Source organism: Eleutherodactylus coqui, chromosome 4, assembly GCF_035609145.1.
Source record: "Eleutherodactylus coqui strain aEleCoq1 chromosome 4, aEleCoq1.hap1, whole genome shotgun sequence".
Taxonomy (NCBI): Eukaryota; Metazoa; Chordata; class Amphibia; order Anura; family Eleutherodactylidae; genus Eleutherodactylus; species Eleutherodactylus coqui.
The window spans coordinates 49677335-49692974 of record NC_089840.1 but is presented as its reverse complement, the minus strand read 5'-3'; the positions used below and the strand labels follow the sequence as shown (position 1 = coordinate 49692974).

Sequence of the window (15640 nt, the reverse complement as noted above, 5' to 3'; positions counted from 1 at the left end):
CCCCCTCTCTGCCTCTTGTCAGCCGCTATTAATGGGAGACAGCTTAGCAACTGGCTCCGCCCCCATCCCCTCCCATTGCAAACAGCCGGCAAGGAGCCGAAAGAACGAGGAGGGAGTTTAGCAATGACGCTGCTGAACTCCCTTCCACCTCCCTTCTCCGGCAGCTGTCATTGGCTCCCATAGGAGTCTATGACACTATGACAATGGCCAACGTATTCCAGCCAGGAAGATAGTTCCAGGACTATCTTTCCTGCCTGGCGTAAAAGCGCGCGCTGATAAATTGGCCAGCCAGGCACTTTTACGCCGTGGGAACACGTCTGTGTGATCTGATGCATTGGAATCCAATGCATCAGATGGTAGCGTATATCGTCCGACTGTGAAATTGGCGTCCGATATACGCTTGTGCGAATAAAGCCTTAGCCTGGGTTCACACGGGACGGAATCCCGCCGGAAATCTCGCGGTTTGGCCGCAGCAAAAACCGCAAGATTTCCGCCGGGAGAACCGCCGCGGAAAAAGCCGCGGTGGCTTTGAAGCGGCCCGGGCGCTCGCTCTTTTGCTGCGGCCGGCGCTCCCATATAGGAGAGCGCGGCCGCAGCGGAATGAAAAAAAGAATGGACATGCTGCATATTCTGAAACCGCGGCTGCGGCCGCCGCGGTTCCAGCCGGACTTACCGCAGCGGATTGGCCGTCCCATGTGGACGAGATTTCTGAGAAATCTCGTCCACATGGCTGGCTAATCCTGAGATTAGCGGCCGCGGGCGGATTTGCCGCGGTGAAATTCTGCACGGCGAAACCGCAGCAAATCTGCCCTGTGTGAACCCAGCCTTAAAGTGACGACAGGAACCGGAGATTATATAAAACCCTCACATGGCTTCGTACTGTAAATGATGTGGATCTTGTGCAGCGATTCCAGAAGTGGAAATTCCACAGCATTTCTGGCCCATGTGAAGGCGGCCTGAAGATGATGTAGGCTGTATTAGGTCGGGGTTCCGTGGGGACAGATCACTCGTAATGTTGTATGAGATTGCACAACCTACAACTAATATGAAGAGTGTTGTTGGTGAACCCATGGGGAAAAAACAGTCATGATTTCCTGCAACTCTGAAATGGCAGATGGATGATATTGCATGTATATGATATCAGTTGCCTCCACAGACTTAAAGGGGTTGTCCCGCGATAGCAAGTGGGGTTATACACTTCTGTATGGCCATATTAATGCACTTTGTAATGTACATCGTGCATTAAATATTGGCCATACAGAAGTTATACAGAAGTTGTGCACGCCAGAGAGCTGGTCTGCGCATGAGCAGAAGACCTGTGCGGCGCGAGCACGCCGGAGCGGCCCCTTCAGCACAAGCGCGTCTAATCCAGGGAGAAGGCGGCTTTGGTCGGCGCCATGGAGACGGGGACGCCAGCACCGGAGGGGGTAAGTGAATAACTTCTGTATGGCCAATATTTAATGCACGATGTATATTAATATGGCCATACAGAAGTGCTTAACCCCACTTGCTATCGCGGGACAACCCCTTTAAGTCACGGGATTCACGTAGGCGCATGCGCATTTGTTCCGTGTGTTTGTGCAGCCGAAATGGGCATGCACCTGCATATTTCAGCTGCTCAGATTTTTTTTTCCATGCAGTGATGCCCTGCTTGTTTGCGCATGCAATACGCTGCGCGGATATAACCGTGTGAGTCCCACATTGCGTAAATGTTCTAATGTGCGATTATTTACAAATGATATGTCATCGCGGAGCCCTGACCTTATCCTGTCTAGCATATACGGGGTTAACAGAGCCACCCATCAGGTGCATTTAGGTGGGGTCAGAGTTAAGGTGGGCGGATCACATGCTCTCAGCAGAATGAAGAAGGATATAAAGTGCCGCTGAGCAGATTAGGGCATCAGATGTGCAGGAGCCGGTGGTGGTAGGAAACATGGCGGATGAGATCAGGCGCTTACCTAACCTACAAAGGTTTAAAACTGACAATCGCTATCTGCGTGTTGCGATGGCGGAATCTTTGGGGACTCTCATATTAGTTGTAAGTAAAGAGTTGTCAGATGTTATAATTAACCCCTTTAAGTCTGGGGTCCTGCACTGCCTACTTGGGGGTCAATGGCTGCATGGTTCTACTGGCAATACTGCCCTTTCACTGCAAATTCCTGTGACCGTTGGTCGCTATGGGTGGGAAGGGTTTGGGGTGTGGTGTGGGAACCTGGCCTTATGCCCACTCAGGGGCTGAAGACTTTGCTGCAAATATATTTACCTGCTGTGGATTTTTGCGCAGACTTGCTGTGGATTCCATCATCACTTGTGGAGCTGCAAACTGGTGAAAATACACAGCAGAACTTGACCTGCTGCAGACTTGGGGTATGTCCTGTGTAGCTCGACGGCTGCTAATAGCCGTACTATCTTGCTAACTTCATCAGCAAGAGTGCCCTTCCATTGGCGGCTGGGCGGAGTCTCTGCTGCAAGTGGTAGTTATGTGGGACTGACTGCACCCTTTATGGTGCATTCACATGTGGCGCTGCTGATGAGAAGATCTGCACTCCTTTGAAATAAATGGAGTTCGTATTGACGTGCCCTGAAACGTACAGCTCGCGTGAGATCCTTGCTTGTGTGCATAAAGATTAAGTGCAAAGGAGGAAGATTTTCCACTGCAGCAAGTATAGCCTGGGCGACTGAACCCTTATGCTGATCCCACATGGGGGCTGATTTGCATCGGTGGCCATCAGAGGCGTAACCTGAAGCTCCTGGGCCCCAATGCAAAACCTGCAATAGGGTGCCCACTATAATGCTTTATCCATAATATTGCGCTCCCTCTATTTGGAAGAGGCCTTATGGGCCCCTAAGGCTCCTGGGCCTGGGTGTAACCGCATCCCCTATAGTTACGCCAGTGGTGGCCACTCTCTTCCAAACAGCAGTGGAAAACCTGCACCATTTGGAGCAGATTTTGAAGTGGGAGGTGAATTTCACAGTGAGAACTGCAATAAAATTCATATGATGCAATTTTTAACTCTGCACCGCATGTCAATTTCCGCACGGGCTCTGTGCAGATTATTTCTGCAGCTTGTGGATGAGCTTTTGAAAATCATCTACTCTGATGCTAGTGGAAATTTCACAGCAAATCTGTGCTGTCTGGACCCCCTTAACCATCTTCACTTTTATAATCTGCATGGTTGTTTAAAAATGCAGCGGATTCTAAATCCACAACATATATGTACTTATGCTGCGGAATTCACTACAAAGGGTGACATCTGCTGTCAGTCTGCAGCGTAAAGTGACCGGCTGCAGATCCAGAATCCACAGCGATCTACACGTATTCCTGCAGAAATCCCTTCTCTGCTGTTCAGCCTGAATTCTTACTTTTAGAATCGTTTACTCTTATGACAACAAAGCCAATGGCTGTTACAAGCGGATAACTGTAAGTGAGTCCGTCTTAAAGTGTAATCTGTCTTGCCCTCGCTCCTGGTTTGTACTACAGCATTCTGTGACAGCATAGCTGTAAATGCAGTTCAAATACACTGCCTTTCTAGATTTTTTTTTTTTACTTCCTTTTAGATGTGAAACTTGCGCTGCGGACATTCTGCATCATTTTTGCCATGTGTAAATATACTGAGTCAGCTTGAGGTACGCTGCCATCTGCAGCATTGCCTCAATAGTAAGTGTCCCACTATACCAACCCCATCAATAATATTGACCCCCAGTAGTATCACTCCCCTATACAAGTACCAGCAATAGTAGTGACCCCCCCCCCCCCTTCCCCCATAGTATTAGTGCTCCCCTATACCAGCCCAGTGACCCATATACTTAACCTCCTCCTGGCCTTTACAGCACCAACGATCTGCCGGTGGGCGGAAGTGTGTGCGCACCTGCAGCAGCACCTTCTCCCTTCTGCTCTCAACTCCTGCTTAAATACGGATATCTGGTCACCTTAGTCTGTAGTGTAAAATGACCACCTGCAGATTCAGAATCTAGTGTGCTACAGGTATTCCAGCTGAAATCCCTGATCTCCAATTCAGCCTGAATTCTTACTTTTAGAATCTTTTACTTTTATGACAACAAAGCCAATGGCTGTTACAAGCGGATTACCGTAAGTGTGTCCGTCCTTGTAAGGAGTAACGAGTCTTGCGCTCACCCCTGGCCTGTTCTGCAGCATTCTGTGACAACATGGGTGTGCGTGCAGTTGAAATAAATACATTGCCTTCCAAAACCTGACGTGTTTTTCTCTCCCCTCCAGCTATGTGGCTGTGGTTCTGTAGCTCAGATGGAGTTGAGTGGTTTTGCCAAAGCTCAGTTTCTGAGTGTCAACATCGCATTTGGTTTTGCAGTCACTGCTGGTTCCTATGTCTGCGCTGGAGTCTCAGGTGAGCAGTTCAAAATGAAAACCAACCAATGGTCTACAAATATTGTCGCTAAACACTGGGGCCCATCATAGTCTACTAAGCACTTTCTATCTGCATGTTTATGCTAATGTGGAGGGGATCACAGCATGTTCTGGTCTGTAGGAATACAAACTAGCAGTGTTCTGCACATGGGCAGGGTGCTTGGGTGCTGTCCCATACAAGTTGTGCCTGAGTTCTGTAGTAAACCTCAGTTACATCTTGGATTATACTCCAGAGCTGAAAACACTATAGTATTTCAATAATTGGTGGAACAACAAAGACTGCCTTTCTACATGTGAAGGTCCTCTAACTTCTGGTTTCTACATGTGAAGGTCCTCTAACTTCTGGTTGCTGTTTAGTCTCTAACTCCCAGCTTTTTTTCAGGCGCTCACCTCAATCCAGCGGTGTCCTTGGCCATGTTTTTCTACAAGAAGATCACTTGGAGGCTCCTGTTAGTCTACTGCTTGGCACAGTTCATTGGTGCTCTATTTGGTGCGGCGTTCGTGTATCTTCTGTATTTTGGTAAGAAACCAAGCAATGACTTAATTTCAGCTGACTTCTTCAAGGAATCTCCGACAGACTTATTTTTGGAAGAATCTTTTGACAAGATTGTTGCTTGTTCCCTTCTAATTCAACCAGATTAACATGCAGCCACAAGGCAAAACTTGTGCTTAGCTCCAAACTGACCCCATATCCTATAATACTTTGCCTCGTTGGGCTGTTCCCTGCATTCATCTGCTGTATCTCGTGGTTTGTCTTTCATTGTTGCAATCTAGATGCCCTTTATGCATACAGTGGAGGTAACTGGACAGTGTATGGACCACAGGCAACTGCTGGGATATTTGCCTCCTATCCATCAGAACATCTGGGTGCACTTAATGGACTTTCAGATCAGGTAAGGCCATCAGGTTGGAATACATGAAATATAAACTGTATGTGTATTCAATTCCCAAACCTTTGCAAGATAAGACTAGGGCTATACGTGGACACTGGTTGCTTTGTAGCCGCAGCTTAAAGGTCTCTTTCACACAGGCAACAGCAATATTGCTGTGAGAAAATTGCAGTAATATCACAGCTGTGTTCCCAGGATTTGTAGTGCTTTTCCTGGGATTTTCAGGGGACTTGAAATATGGGCCCTACCCTGAAAATAAGCCCTAGCTGCATTAAAAAAAATATACATTACCTATCAGGCACTGTCTGCTCTGCCACAGTTCTTCAGCTGCTGCTTCTTGGTCAGGGGGTTCATAAATCCTGCCTCCTGGAAGAGCTGGCGCTGGTTCTCGAGCGCTGCAGTTCAGCCAAATTAGAGCCAACACTTCCTACAGGCAGGATTTATGGACCCCCTGAACAGGAAGCGGCAGCCGAAGACTGCAGGTGAGTGTGCCAGAGCTTCAGGAAAAGTGCAGTGGAGCGGACAGCACATGTTAAGTATGTATTTTTAAATCTAGGGCTTATTTTAGGGACCTAGAAGGACTTCCTACTGTAAAAGTTGCATCACACGAAAACCGCAACTTCATGCGATGCAACCCAAAGGAAGGATGCATAGGGAAACGGGCTACAAAACATCGCAAATCGTGACAATATTCAGCATGCTGCAATCTTGTATTCTTGCAGTGTAGCAGCCTACAAAACATTGCATATGCGAAGAAACCCATTGAACTCAGTGAGCGCTTTGTATCTGGGAAAGGAGAAGGTGGAAGAGGTTAAAGGCTTCTCCCTTCTCCTCCAGGCTCTCAGCTGAGGACCCAACCTGCTTCTATTGGATTTCAGGAGTAGAGACGGTAATCCTGTGCCATATCTTTGCTATCTGTGAGGATTAAAGCCCAGGACCAAGAGCTGTATACTTACTGCACTTGGCCCTTAAGGGGGATTAAGAAGATGCTTGCTGCTTCTCAGCCTCATGATTTGCACTGCCAGCAATACTAAACAACAAATGGAAGTTGAGACCCCTTGAAGGCTTATGTTTTGTGCCCCCCCCCCCCCCCCCCAAGCAATATATAAAATACAGTTTACAGCCCTTACATAGGGCTTTAAATATTGAAAAGGGAGAACCAACCTTAAACAGCTGTTATCACCATATCGTAACAATCTGTACTATAAAATATTACACTACAAACACAGAATTCCATTGCAAAAAACTTCTAAAAATGCTAAATAAAATCTCTTCTGATCATCTCTTCCACCTAAACAGGAATACAAGTATATAGCTCAATGGTACCAATAAAAACTTATCAGACCAGTTTGTGGGACAACTCTGGCTGAAACATAAATGCTCTGAGCCTTGAATGTGGCGACCCACAAAGTATTCTTGTACTAGTGTTTGTTGTGCAAAATATAATACAAGTTCTATAAACTTGGTGTCATTATGACTTGTCAACGGTACACTGACAAATGAGGTGTATGACCACTACAATACAGTTTACTGGCTCTTAAAGCTAAAATGAGTTGGCACTTGGATTCAAAAAGGCACTTAAGGTGACAAGTTCTGCACAAAAGAGGCCTACAAAACCTAAATTCAAAGTCTAAAATGGTGACCCTTTTGGTCTTCCAATCCTAACATGACTGTTAGGCCGGCTGCACACGGGCAAGCCAGATGCTGCATGTGGGTTCCCGCAGTGAAATTTGGCTCTGACTGCCCCTAAAACTGACCTCTATGGGAGAAGGCTGTGGGCATGCTCTGTGCAGGGAGGGGCAAAAAGTTGAGATGCCCTCTTGTCTGTGGTGCTGGCTGGCTTTCATTAGGCCCCATCCAAAAGCTGGGTGTGACTGTTGCCCTGCTGTAGTTGGTGCAAGCTGCCTCAAACATGTCTTTTGGCAGTTTCATGACCCCTTCTGTATGTTCTGCCTTAGGTCATTGCCACTGCTACCTTGATAATCTGCATTCTAGCCATCAATGATCAAGACAATAACCCAGTCCCCCAAGGTCTTCAGCCACTTGTTGTTGGAATTGTAGTTCTACTAGTCGGTCTTTCTATGGGTTTCAACTGTGGCTATCCCATTAATCCAGCCCGAGACCTGGCACCTCGGATCTTCACGGCTCTAGCAGGCTGGGGCTTAGAAGTCTTCAGGTAACCTTCCACCATTCTGATATGTTCACTGCTAGCTTCATATGGATGTGACTATTGCCAAGGGTCTTACACCAGCTTGTCAATTTATATACAATGTATCATTTTTTGTATTTAAATTTAAAAAAACTGTTCAGATGAAACATGCAAGCCAACTACTCCTGTATGTACAGTTAAAAGGTAATGGACAATCACTGATAGAACCGCCCATTGGACTGCTCAGCTGAGTCTGCAGAGGTTTCAATGAATAGAATACAAATTATACTGAATCTTTCCCCATAAAGCTATATCCAGCACCTCTGCTCCTCCTGATCTATAACCTGATGCCTGCTGTTTGAACAGGGTGTTCCAGCTGACAATCCCTTTAAGTAGACTTTGGCGCTGCAATCTTCCATAATCTCTGCTAGCTGTGTCTGTGTTGGGGGAAACTGTCCTCTTGCAGTATAGAAGTTGTTGGAAACTGTCAGCAAGCTTGTCATACCCTTACAACCAGCAGTTAGTCCTGTGTGGAAGGGCTTACCCACCCTTTCCCCTCCTCCCATCTATAAAACTTTGCATTAAAATCCACCATAAGTTTAGGCTTTAATATCTTATAATTAGTCATTTAGCAAGGTTTTTGTGAAAGGGGGTTCCACGGAGCCTAATCACTTGCACACAGACCCATCATGTGTGAGAACCTGCTTCCAGCCCAGTTCTGACAATGGGACTTGTGAAAGAACCCCCCCCCCCTCTTTCTGTCGTGATATCAAGGGGGCTGGCTCATCATAACGATCTATGCCACCTTAGTTATGGCTTATACCAGTGATGGCGAACCTTTTAGAGACAGTCGTGCCGATACTGCAACCCAAAACCCACTTTATCACAAAGTGCCAACACTTCAGGGGGTGGGGCTTATCACATATAGTATGTAAATTTTCTTACCTCCGTCATTATAAAGACAGGACTGCTTCAAAATAGACCGTGCAGATTTTGACTGCTTTTTGGAGCCCCCAACGATAATAGTGACCTCCTACAGCCACCCCCAGTGGTAATAGTCTCATATACTTACCCCCTCATGGAAGCGCCTTTGCTCAGCGCTGCTAGTAGTGCTGATCCCATGTGCACACTGACGTTTGTGTGCTACCAGATGCCACCTCCCTTGCTCTCATGGAACCATGGAAGGGAGGGAGGGAGGAGGATTCTGGCTGCACTCTGTCAGTGTGCGCTGGGATCGGCGCTGCTGAGTGAATACCGGCAAGGGAGCCGCAGCCCCTGCCAGTATTCACTAAGGTGGCCATCAGCGCACGCCAGCAGGGAGGGCTCTGGGTGCTGCCTCTGGCATGTGTGCCATAGGTTCACTACCCCTGGCTTATACAATAGGGCAGCCTTGATTTATACATTTTAATAAACAGCCAGCCCCTTGATAACACGACAGACAGAGCCCATACCATTTGACCCAGTTCTGATAACTAGGTCATAACTGGAGGTTCTGACATGGCAGGTTAATGTAGGTATTTAAGCTCCCTTGATACCCTCTTTACTTCCCAGGCAACTTGTAACATCGACTTGTTTTTAGGGCTGGTGACCACTGGTGGTGGGTACCAGTAGTCTGTCCCATGATTGGAGCAGTTGTTGGAGCACTTGGCTATGTAATACTCATTGCACTACATCTACCAGAAGGCCAGAGGGAGGAGGAATATGAAGAAGGTGAAGAGCCTCAACCCCCAGAATACGAGATGGCAATTTTGGATGAATCGGAAACCTAAGCTTATGTGGTGGTTTGTAGACTCATAATTTTAATGGACATCTCATTGTAAACCTTCACTCTGCTGGTGGTTTTATATTTTTAATCTCTACCATTTTGACATCCTGTTCATGTTGAAAGGAATTATTTTGGGTACTTTGATTTAAGCCGTAAATCTTAATCTTCAATAAAGCTTACATGAAACTTGTGTTAAGGAGCCTTATTTTGAGTGTGCTGCATGGGGCAACATAGGTCATAATTCAGACATGCAGTCTAGAATCTTTCAAAAGAAAAGGGATCCTGGGGGTCATGATTAGAGGCATGTTGCCAGAAATGGATTGGCTTGATGAGGTGAGCAGACTCAAACTGTTGTGGCTCTTTTGTGCGCTTTTAGGCTAGGCAGGAAAGATAGTCCTGGAACTATCTTTCTTGACTGGAATAAGTCGGCAGCTGCACAGACTCCTATGGGTGCCAATGACAGCTGCCAGAGAAGGAAGGTGGGAGGGAGTTTAGCCGCATGACTGCTAAAACTCCCTCCCCCTTCTCTCCTCCTCCACCCCCCTTGCTGGCTGTTTGCCATGGGAGAGGGCAGGAGCTATTGCTAAGTTCCCACCCCATCACCTCCCATTGATGGCTGCCAACAAGGGGCAGAAAGTGGGCAGTAGCTTAGCACACTAGCTCTTGCCCCTTTCTGCCTCCCCTTACCAAGAGGGGGCGGAAAGGAAGAAGGCGGCTTGGCAGAGCTAAACTGTCTCCGCCTGCCCGACGGCAATCTGGGCTCAACATATGCGCTGGACCCGCGCACAAACAGCAGAGTTGCGCACCTGTTCACATGGTTTATGGCATGCATTAAATGCCTACACCCGTGTGAAAGACCAGTGTGTGTGTGTGTGTGTGTGTGTGTGTGTGTTATGACAAGGCACAGACATGAATGTGATTAATTTGCACTTAAAAGGATACTACATCAGGATGGGTAGAGAAATAAAGACAGACCTACTTAAATAGTCCACTGATAAAGATGCAAAGGTTTTATGGTCCTTGAATTAGTGTTAGGTCACCATGCCAGCAGTGTTACCTATGCTGTAGAGTTCTCATACTTCCCAGTAATGCATGAATTCTCTTGAATTTAGCCCTGAGTGTCAAAAGTTGTTAACTCATACACTCAAATTCTTCTGTGGCTTTGTCATTTGAAACTGCCTCAAGTATAATAACTTTCATATATTATGTTGTGGCCATGGCTTGGCCACTGGTAATTCTGTCTCTCTGTAAAAGATGGAGAAAATTGATAATGCTCACCTGTAGTGGCTGTCAAACCCAAAGCAGCTGTAAACTGTTGCTAGCCTAGCCTTAAAGGGGTTGTCCCGTGAAAGCAAGTGGGGGTATACACTTCTGTATGGCCATATTAATGCACTTTGTAATGTACATTGTGCATTAATTATGAGCCATACAGAAGTTATTCACTTACCTGTTCCGTTGCTAGCGTCCCCGTCTCCATGGTGCCGTCTAATCTTCAGCGTCTAATCGCCCGATTAGACGCGCTTGCGCAGTCCGGTCTTCTCCCTTCTGAATGGGGCCGCTCGTGCCGGAGAGCGGCTCCTCGTAGCTCCGCCCCGTCACGTGTGCCGATTCCAGCCAATCAGGAGGCTGGAATCGGCAATGGACCGCACAGAAGCCCTGCGGTCCACCGAGGGTGAAGATCCCGGCGGCCATCTTCACAAGGTAAGTCAGAAGTCAACGGAGTGCGGGGATTCGGGTAAATACTGGACGGTTTGGTTTTTTATGCCTGCATCGGGTTTGTCTCGCGCCGAACGGGGGGGGGCTATTGAAGAAAAAAACCAGTTTCGGCGCGGGACAACCCCTTTAAGGGCCATATACACAGGACTATTATGCAAAGGTTGTTCAAAGTAACTTGCATGATTACCGTCACGTCTAAATGCCCAGCCATCATGCACAATTCATTTGAAGTTCACTGGTCGCTGACTTTCAACAAGTGTGAAAATCATTGCTGGCTCACTGGGTGTAAATGCTCAGTGCTTCACATAATGTGAAGTACAGAGCAAGAAGCCAGTGATCTGCCTGTCTAAACACTCATGAGCGAGAACAACCTAGCAGTGATGTCAGTGGTTGTCTAGACAACGGTTGTTCCATCAAGAGATGTGGGTGGACTGCTTTCCAGGATCACCATTGATCAGTTGGTCACGGTGTCTGCGCACTGAGCTGATTCTTGCAGGAAGCATTCCCCTCTGCAGTGGCCAGTTTTGATATTGCAGGCAAAGTGCCTATTGATGTGAATGCCCTGTAATACCAAGCCTGACCACTGCTTTGAGAACAGAGCTCTTTGCTTCCTGCAGAAATTAGCTTGGTACATAGGCCCAATGAACAGCTGATTTGTAAATGATCCTGGAAAGCAAACCTCACATCCACTATGGAAGGCTTAACATAAGGATTGGGAGCCAGTTGCTTACAACTGAATAACGTCAGTTAATTCAGTTGACATGTCCTAGTGGACGTTGTCCTCATCAAGGTAATCCTTCAGGGCCAAGTACAGTGGCACTACCTTGATCAGAGCTGCAGTCTAGTGCTGGGGCAAGTTTCAGTCCAAGTGGTCCCCCTTCTACTTGTAGTTCAGTCACCAGAAAACTAATAGTTTTCTATAAGTTGGAGGAGGGGGGGATGCAGGTCTGTGTGCTCTGCCCAATCCTCTCTCCAGGACAAAAGCCCTTCACTTCAGTACACACATTCATGTTAACAGATGCAACGGAAGAGACCATCTGCAGGTTAAGGCCCACTTCCATGCAATAATTCAGCATTCATTCAAACAGCCAAAAGTAGTGATAATTACATGTAAACGCAGGCAGTCATGCACTACACGTTCACTTGTTTAGTGCTGGTTTTTGTTTTGCGTTTTAAGCCGTCATTAAAAAAAAAAATCATCTGCAATTTAAAATTTTGTACTGCAGGAGCGATCAAAGTATGGCAGGGGGACTTGAAAGTAAAAAGAGCAATAGGTTTTTTTTTTTTTAATTGTGTAAAAAAAAAAAAAAGTCACCCCCCCCCCCCCTTTTTCCATATCTATAATTAAAAAGTCTAAAAATAAAAAACATATTGGGTATCCCCACGTCCGTAAAAGTCCGATCTATCAAAGTAGCGCATTATTTACCCCGCATGGTGCACGTCGCCCGAAAAGAAAAAATAAAACGCCAGAAATGCACTTTTTAGTCACCTTGTCTCCCAGAAAAAACACAATAAAAAGCGATCAAAAAGTTGTACATATTCCAAATTGGTACTAACGGAAACTACAGGATATCCCGCAAAAAATGAGCCATGCTGACATGTCAGTGGATAAATAAAACTTATTGTCCGCACAAGATGACCGCAGAAAATAATGGAAAAAAGTTAAATGTTTTTGAAAAAAAATAGTATAGTAAAAAAAAAAAAACTCTACAAGTTGGTATCATAGCAATAATACTGACCCATAGAATAAAGTTACCGTATATACTCGCGTATTAGCCAACCCCCGTATAAGCCGAGACAATAAGATTTACCACAAAAAACTGGGAAAACTTATTGACTCGAGTATAAGCCAAGCTATATTGTAATATATACTGGGTGAAAAAAAAAAATAAACCTCCATACTCACCTCCCAGCCAATGTCTGTATCTGTGCAGAAAGCTGATTGAATTCTCCTCACTGTCATCCCCCACCCTCCTCTCTGGCAGCGCTGTGATTGGATCGAGCGCCAACCGATCGCAGCCGTTGCTCAATCCAATCACAGCACTTGCGTACACAGCGCTGACGTCGGGGAATTTGAAAGCCAAGCAGGGAGAATTCTAAAGCAGCTTCACTGATTGGCTGTGAATGATCGAGCACCGGCTGTGATTGGCTGGCGCTCAATCCAATAACAGCGCTTACTTACACAGCTCTGACGGTGGGGGATGACAGAGAGGACAGCGGGCATAATTCAAGCAGCTTGCCGCACCATCTCCAGGGACACAGACGCCGGCGGGGAGGTGAGTATATGAAGGTTTTTTGTTTTTTTTAACCCTTCCCTGACTCGAGTATAAGCCGAAGGGGGCTTTTCAGCACAAAAAATGTGCTGAAAAACTAGGCTTATACTCGAGTATATACAGTATGTCGTTTTTGTTGCAGTTTGTGCGCCATAGAAACAAGACGCACTGAAAGATGGCGGAATATTGTTTTTTTTCTCACTTTACGCCACTTAGAATTTTTTAAGTTTTTCAGTACATTATATGGTACATTAAATAACACCATTGAAAAATACAACTCGTCCTGCAAAAAACAAGCCCTCATGCAGCGACGTCGATGGATAAATAAAGGAGTTATGATTTTTTTTAAGGGGGGGGGGATGAAAAAATGAAAATGGAAAAAAAAGGGCCGCATCATGAAGGGGTTAAAGCCTGATACACACACAAGCCAAATCCCAGAGGTCACAGGTCCCGCTCCAGAACGCGTAACCACTAGGGGGTATGTCTGAGCTCCAGAATAGATGAAGACATTAATTGTGGTGAATATAATGTGAGGGGGGAATCACACCACAGACCCCACACTTTATCAAATTTCCCAGGACACTTACGTCCCTTGTAGACTATAGAATTATATGGCACCACCCAATTGACCAGCTTTCTCCACATAGTAAGTGAGGGGTTCTTACGATCCATCCACCGCATCGTTTTTCTAGCAAGGAACAATGATTTCCTAAGAATTTTTTTTTTATGGTGTTGCCAGCTTTCTTCATCTAATATTCCAAATAGACAGATCTCTGGGCTCGGTGGAACAGAGAGGCTCGTATTGAGATAAGGTGAGAGTATTGTGTCGGTATGAGGCCCTGGAAGCAAAGGATGCCTATTAAGGGGTAATGTGAAATAGCCGGTCTGGGTGGCAGGAACTGCGCCTGTAACACCTGTCTGACCTGGAGAAATCTATAGAAGTTGGAGCGGGGCAGATCATATTTATTCTGTAGCTGCTCAAATGAGGACAGAGTGTTCTGTGGATAGAGGTCTGGCAGGGTCCGGATGCCATATTGTTCCCAAACCTGGGCGTCCTGCAATCGGAGTACTTCCCGGAGCCCAGGATTACGCCAAAGGGGAGTGTCAGCTATTATGTCCATTAAACGGCCAGTTGACTTAGCCTGCGCCACTTGTGATTTTTCTCATGTTTTCACTTTTTTTTTTCTTATAAAAATTAGGACATTAGGACTTTCTAAAGTTGAACACATTCCTGAGGAATCTTAGCCTAGTCCTCCATGGGCAATGACCTCCAGTTTACAAACTTTCTTAGGCTTGTAAACTGCAACCACCTTCTAATCCCAACAAGGAAGATCTATTGGGTTCAAGTGAGATGCCTATGTTGGCCACTTAAGAATCTTCCAGGACTACTTCTGCAGCCAAGCCTTGGTGGACTTTTGAGGTATGCTTGAAATCGCAGAAAGAGAAATATCAAACAAACAAAAAATTGTGCGTTATGAGATGCACAACACGTGTGAATATGAACGTCCTCTTTAATGGAGTCATACACATGAGCGATGTTCTCCCTCAGTGATGTTGCAAGGAAAAAAACTTTTATTAGCTTTTTTTATGATAGCAGGGAGAGAAAATGCATCAATTCTGTCATAGATTTTTTTTTACAGCGTTAATCATGTATTATTGTGCCTGTCTGTTTTTATTTCTCTTATATTTTTTTTTATAGTAAAGTATGTTCCCTTCTGCTATTATGTCCAGCGTGTTGTCTTTCATTGGTGTAATATCTGGTATATGTATTGGACTTCCTATTTTCAATTGATTTAAGTTTCTATAGATTGACTATTTAAAGGTGGTTTCACATCTGTGTCGGAACCTTCAACCAGAGGTTCCATCATAAACCCTGCTGGACATAGGAGAAGAAAAAGCGCTACCTGCAGTGGTCTGCCCAGTGCTGTTTGGTTCCATCCATGGCGATTCCCCTTTCCTGCACCCGAATGAAGCAGGAAAACGGAATCCTCAATGCAGGTGTGAAACCACCCTAAATTATTGTTGTGCAACCAACTGAAAGCTTATTTGGCACATACACCTAGTTTGCAGTGGGGGTTGAACTTTGATTGTAACTATATTCGGTTCCCACTAGAGATGAGCGAGCATACTCGCTAAGGACAATTACTCGATCGAGCATTGTCCTTAACGAGTACCTGCCCGCTCGGAAGAAAAGGTTCGTCTGCCGCTGCGGGTGAGAGGTGAGTTGCGGCAGTGAGCAGGGGGGAGAGAGAGATCTCCCCTCCGTTCCTCCCCGCTCTTCCCCGCCGGCAGCCAAATCTTTTCTTTCAAGCGGGCAGGTACTCGTTAAGGACAATGCTCGATTGAGTAATTGTCCTTAGCGAGTATGCTCGCTCATCTCTAGTTCCCACTAATCAAAGATCTTGGCACTCCATATAGTGTATTCAGTTGGGTAGCATGAAGTCACAACAGGATTCTCAGTTG

At 46.0% G+C, this 15640-nt stretch overlaps 1 protein-coding gene across 1 annotated transcript; it reads left to right on the top strand.

Annotated features, from left to right (window-relative positions):
* The first annotated feature begins 1933 nt into the window (after window positions 1-1933).
* LOC136626467 (aquaporin-3-like) lies at window positions 1934-9192 on the top strand. Its single transcript, XM_066601529.1, has 6 exons — window positions 1934-2038; window positions 4238-4364; window positions 4767-4904; window positions 5159-5277; window positions 7233-7450; window positions 9003-9192. The coding sequence occupies exons 1-6, from the start codon at window positions 1934-1936 to the stop codon at window positions 9190-9192; spliced, it is 897 nt and encodes a 298-aa protein (XP_066457626.1).
* The last annotated feature ends 6448 nt before the right edge of the window (window positions 9193-15640 follow it).

Excerpts from the sequence above, each read along its gene's own strand:
- LOC136626467 (XM_066601529.1), top strand. The coding sequence starts at position 1,934 with ATGGCGGATGAGATCAGGCGCTTACCTAACCTACAAAGGTTTAAAACT. Across the intron at positions 2,039-4,237 it reads TGGGGACTCTCATATTAGTT|CTATGTGGCTGTGGTTCTGT; the intron begins GTAAGTAAAGAG and ends TCTCCCCTCCAG. Across the intron at positions 5,278-7,232 it reads TTAATGGACTTTCAGATCAG|GTCATTGCCACTGCTACCTT; the intron begins GTAAGGCCATCA and ends GTTCTGCCTTAG.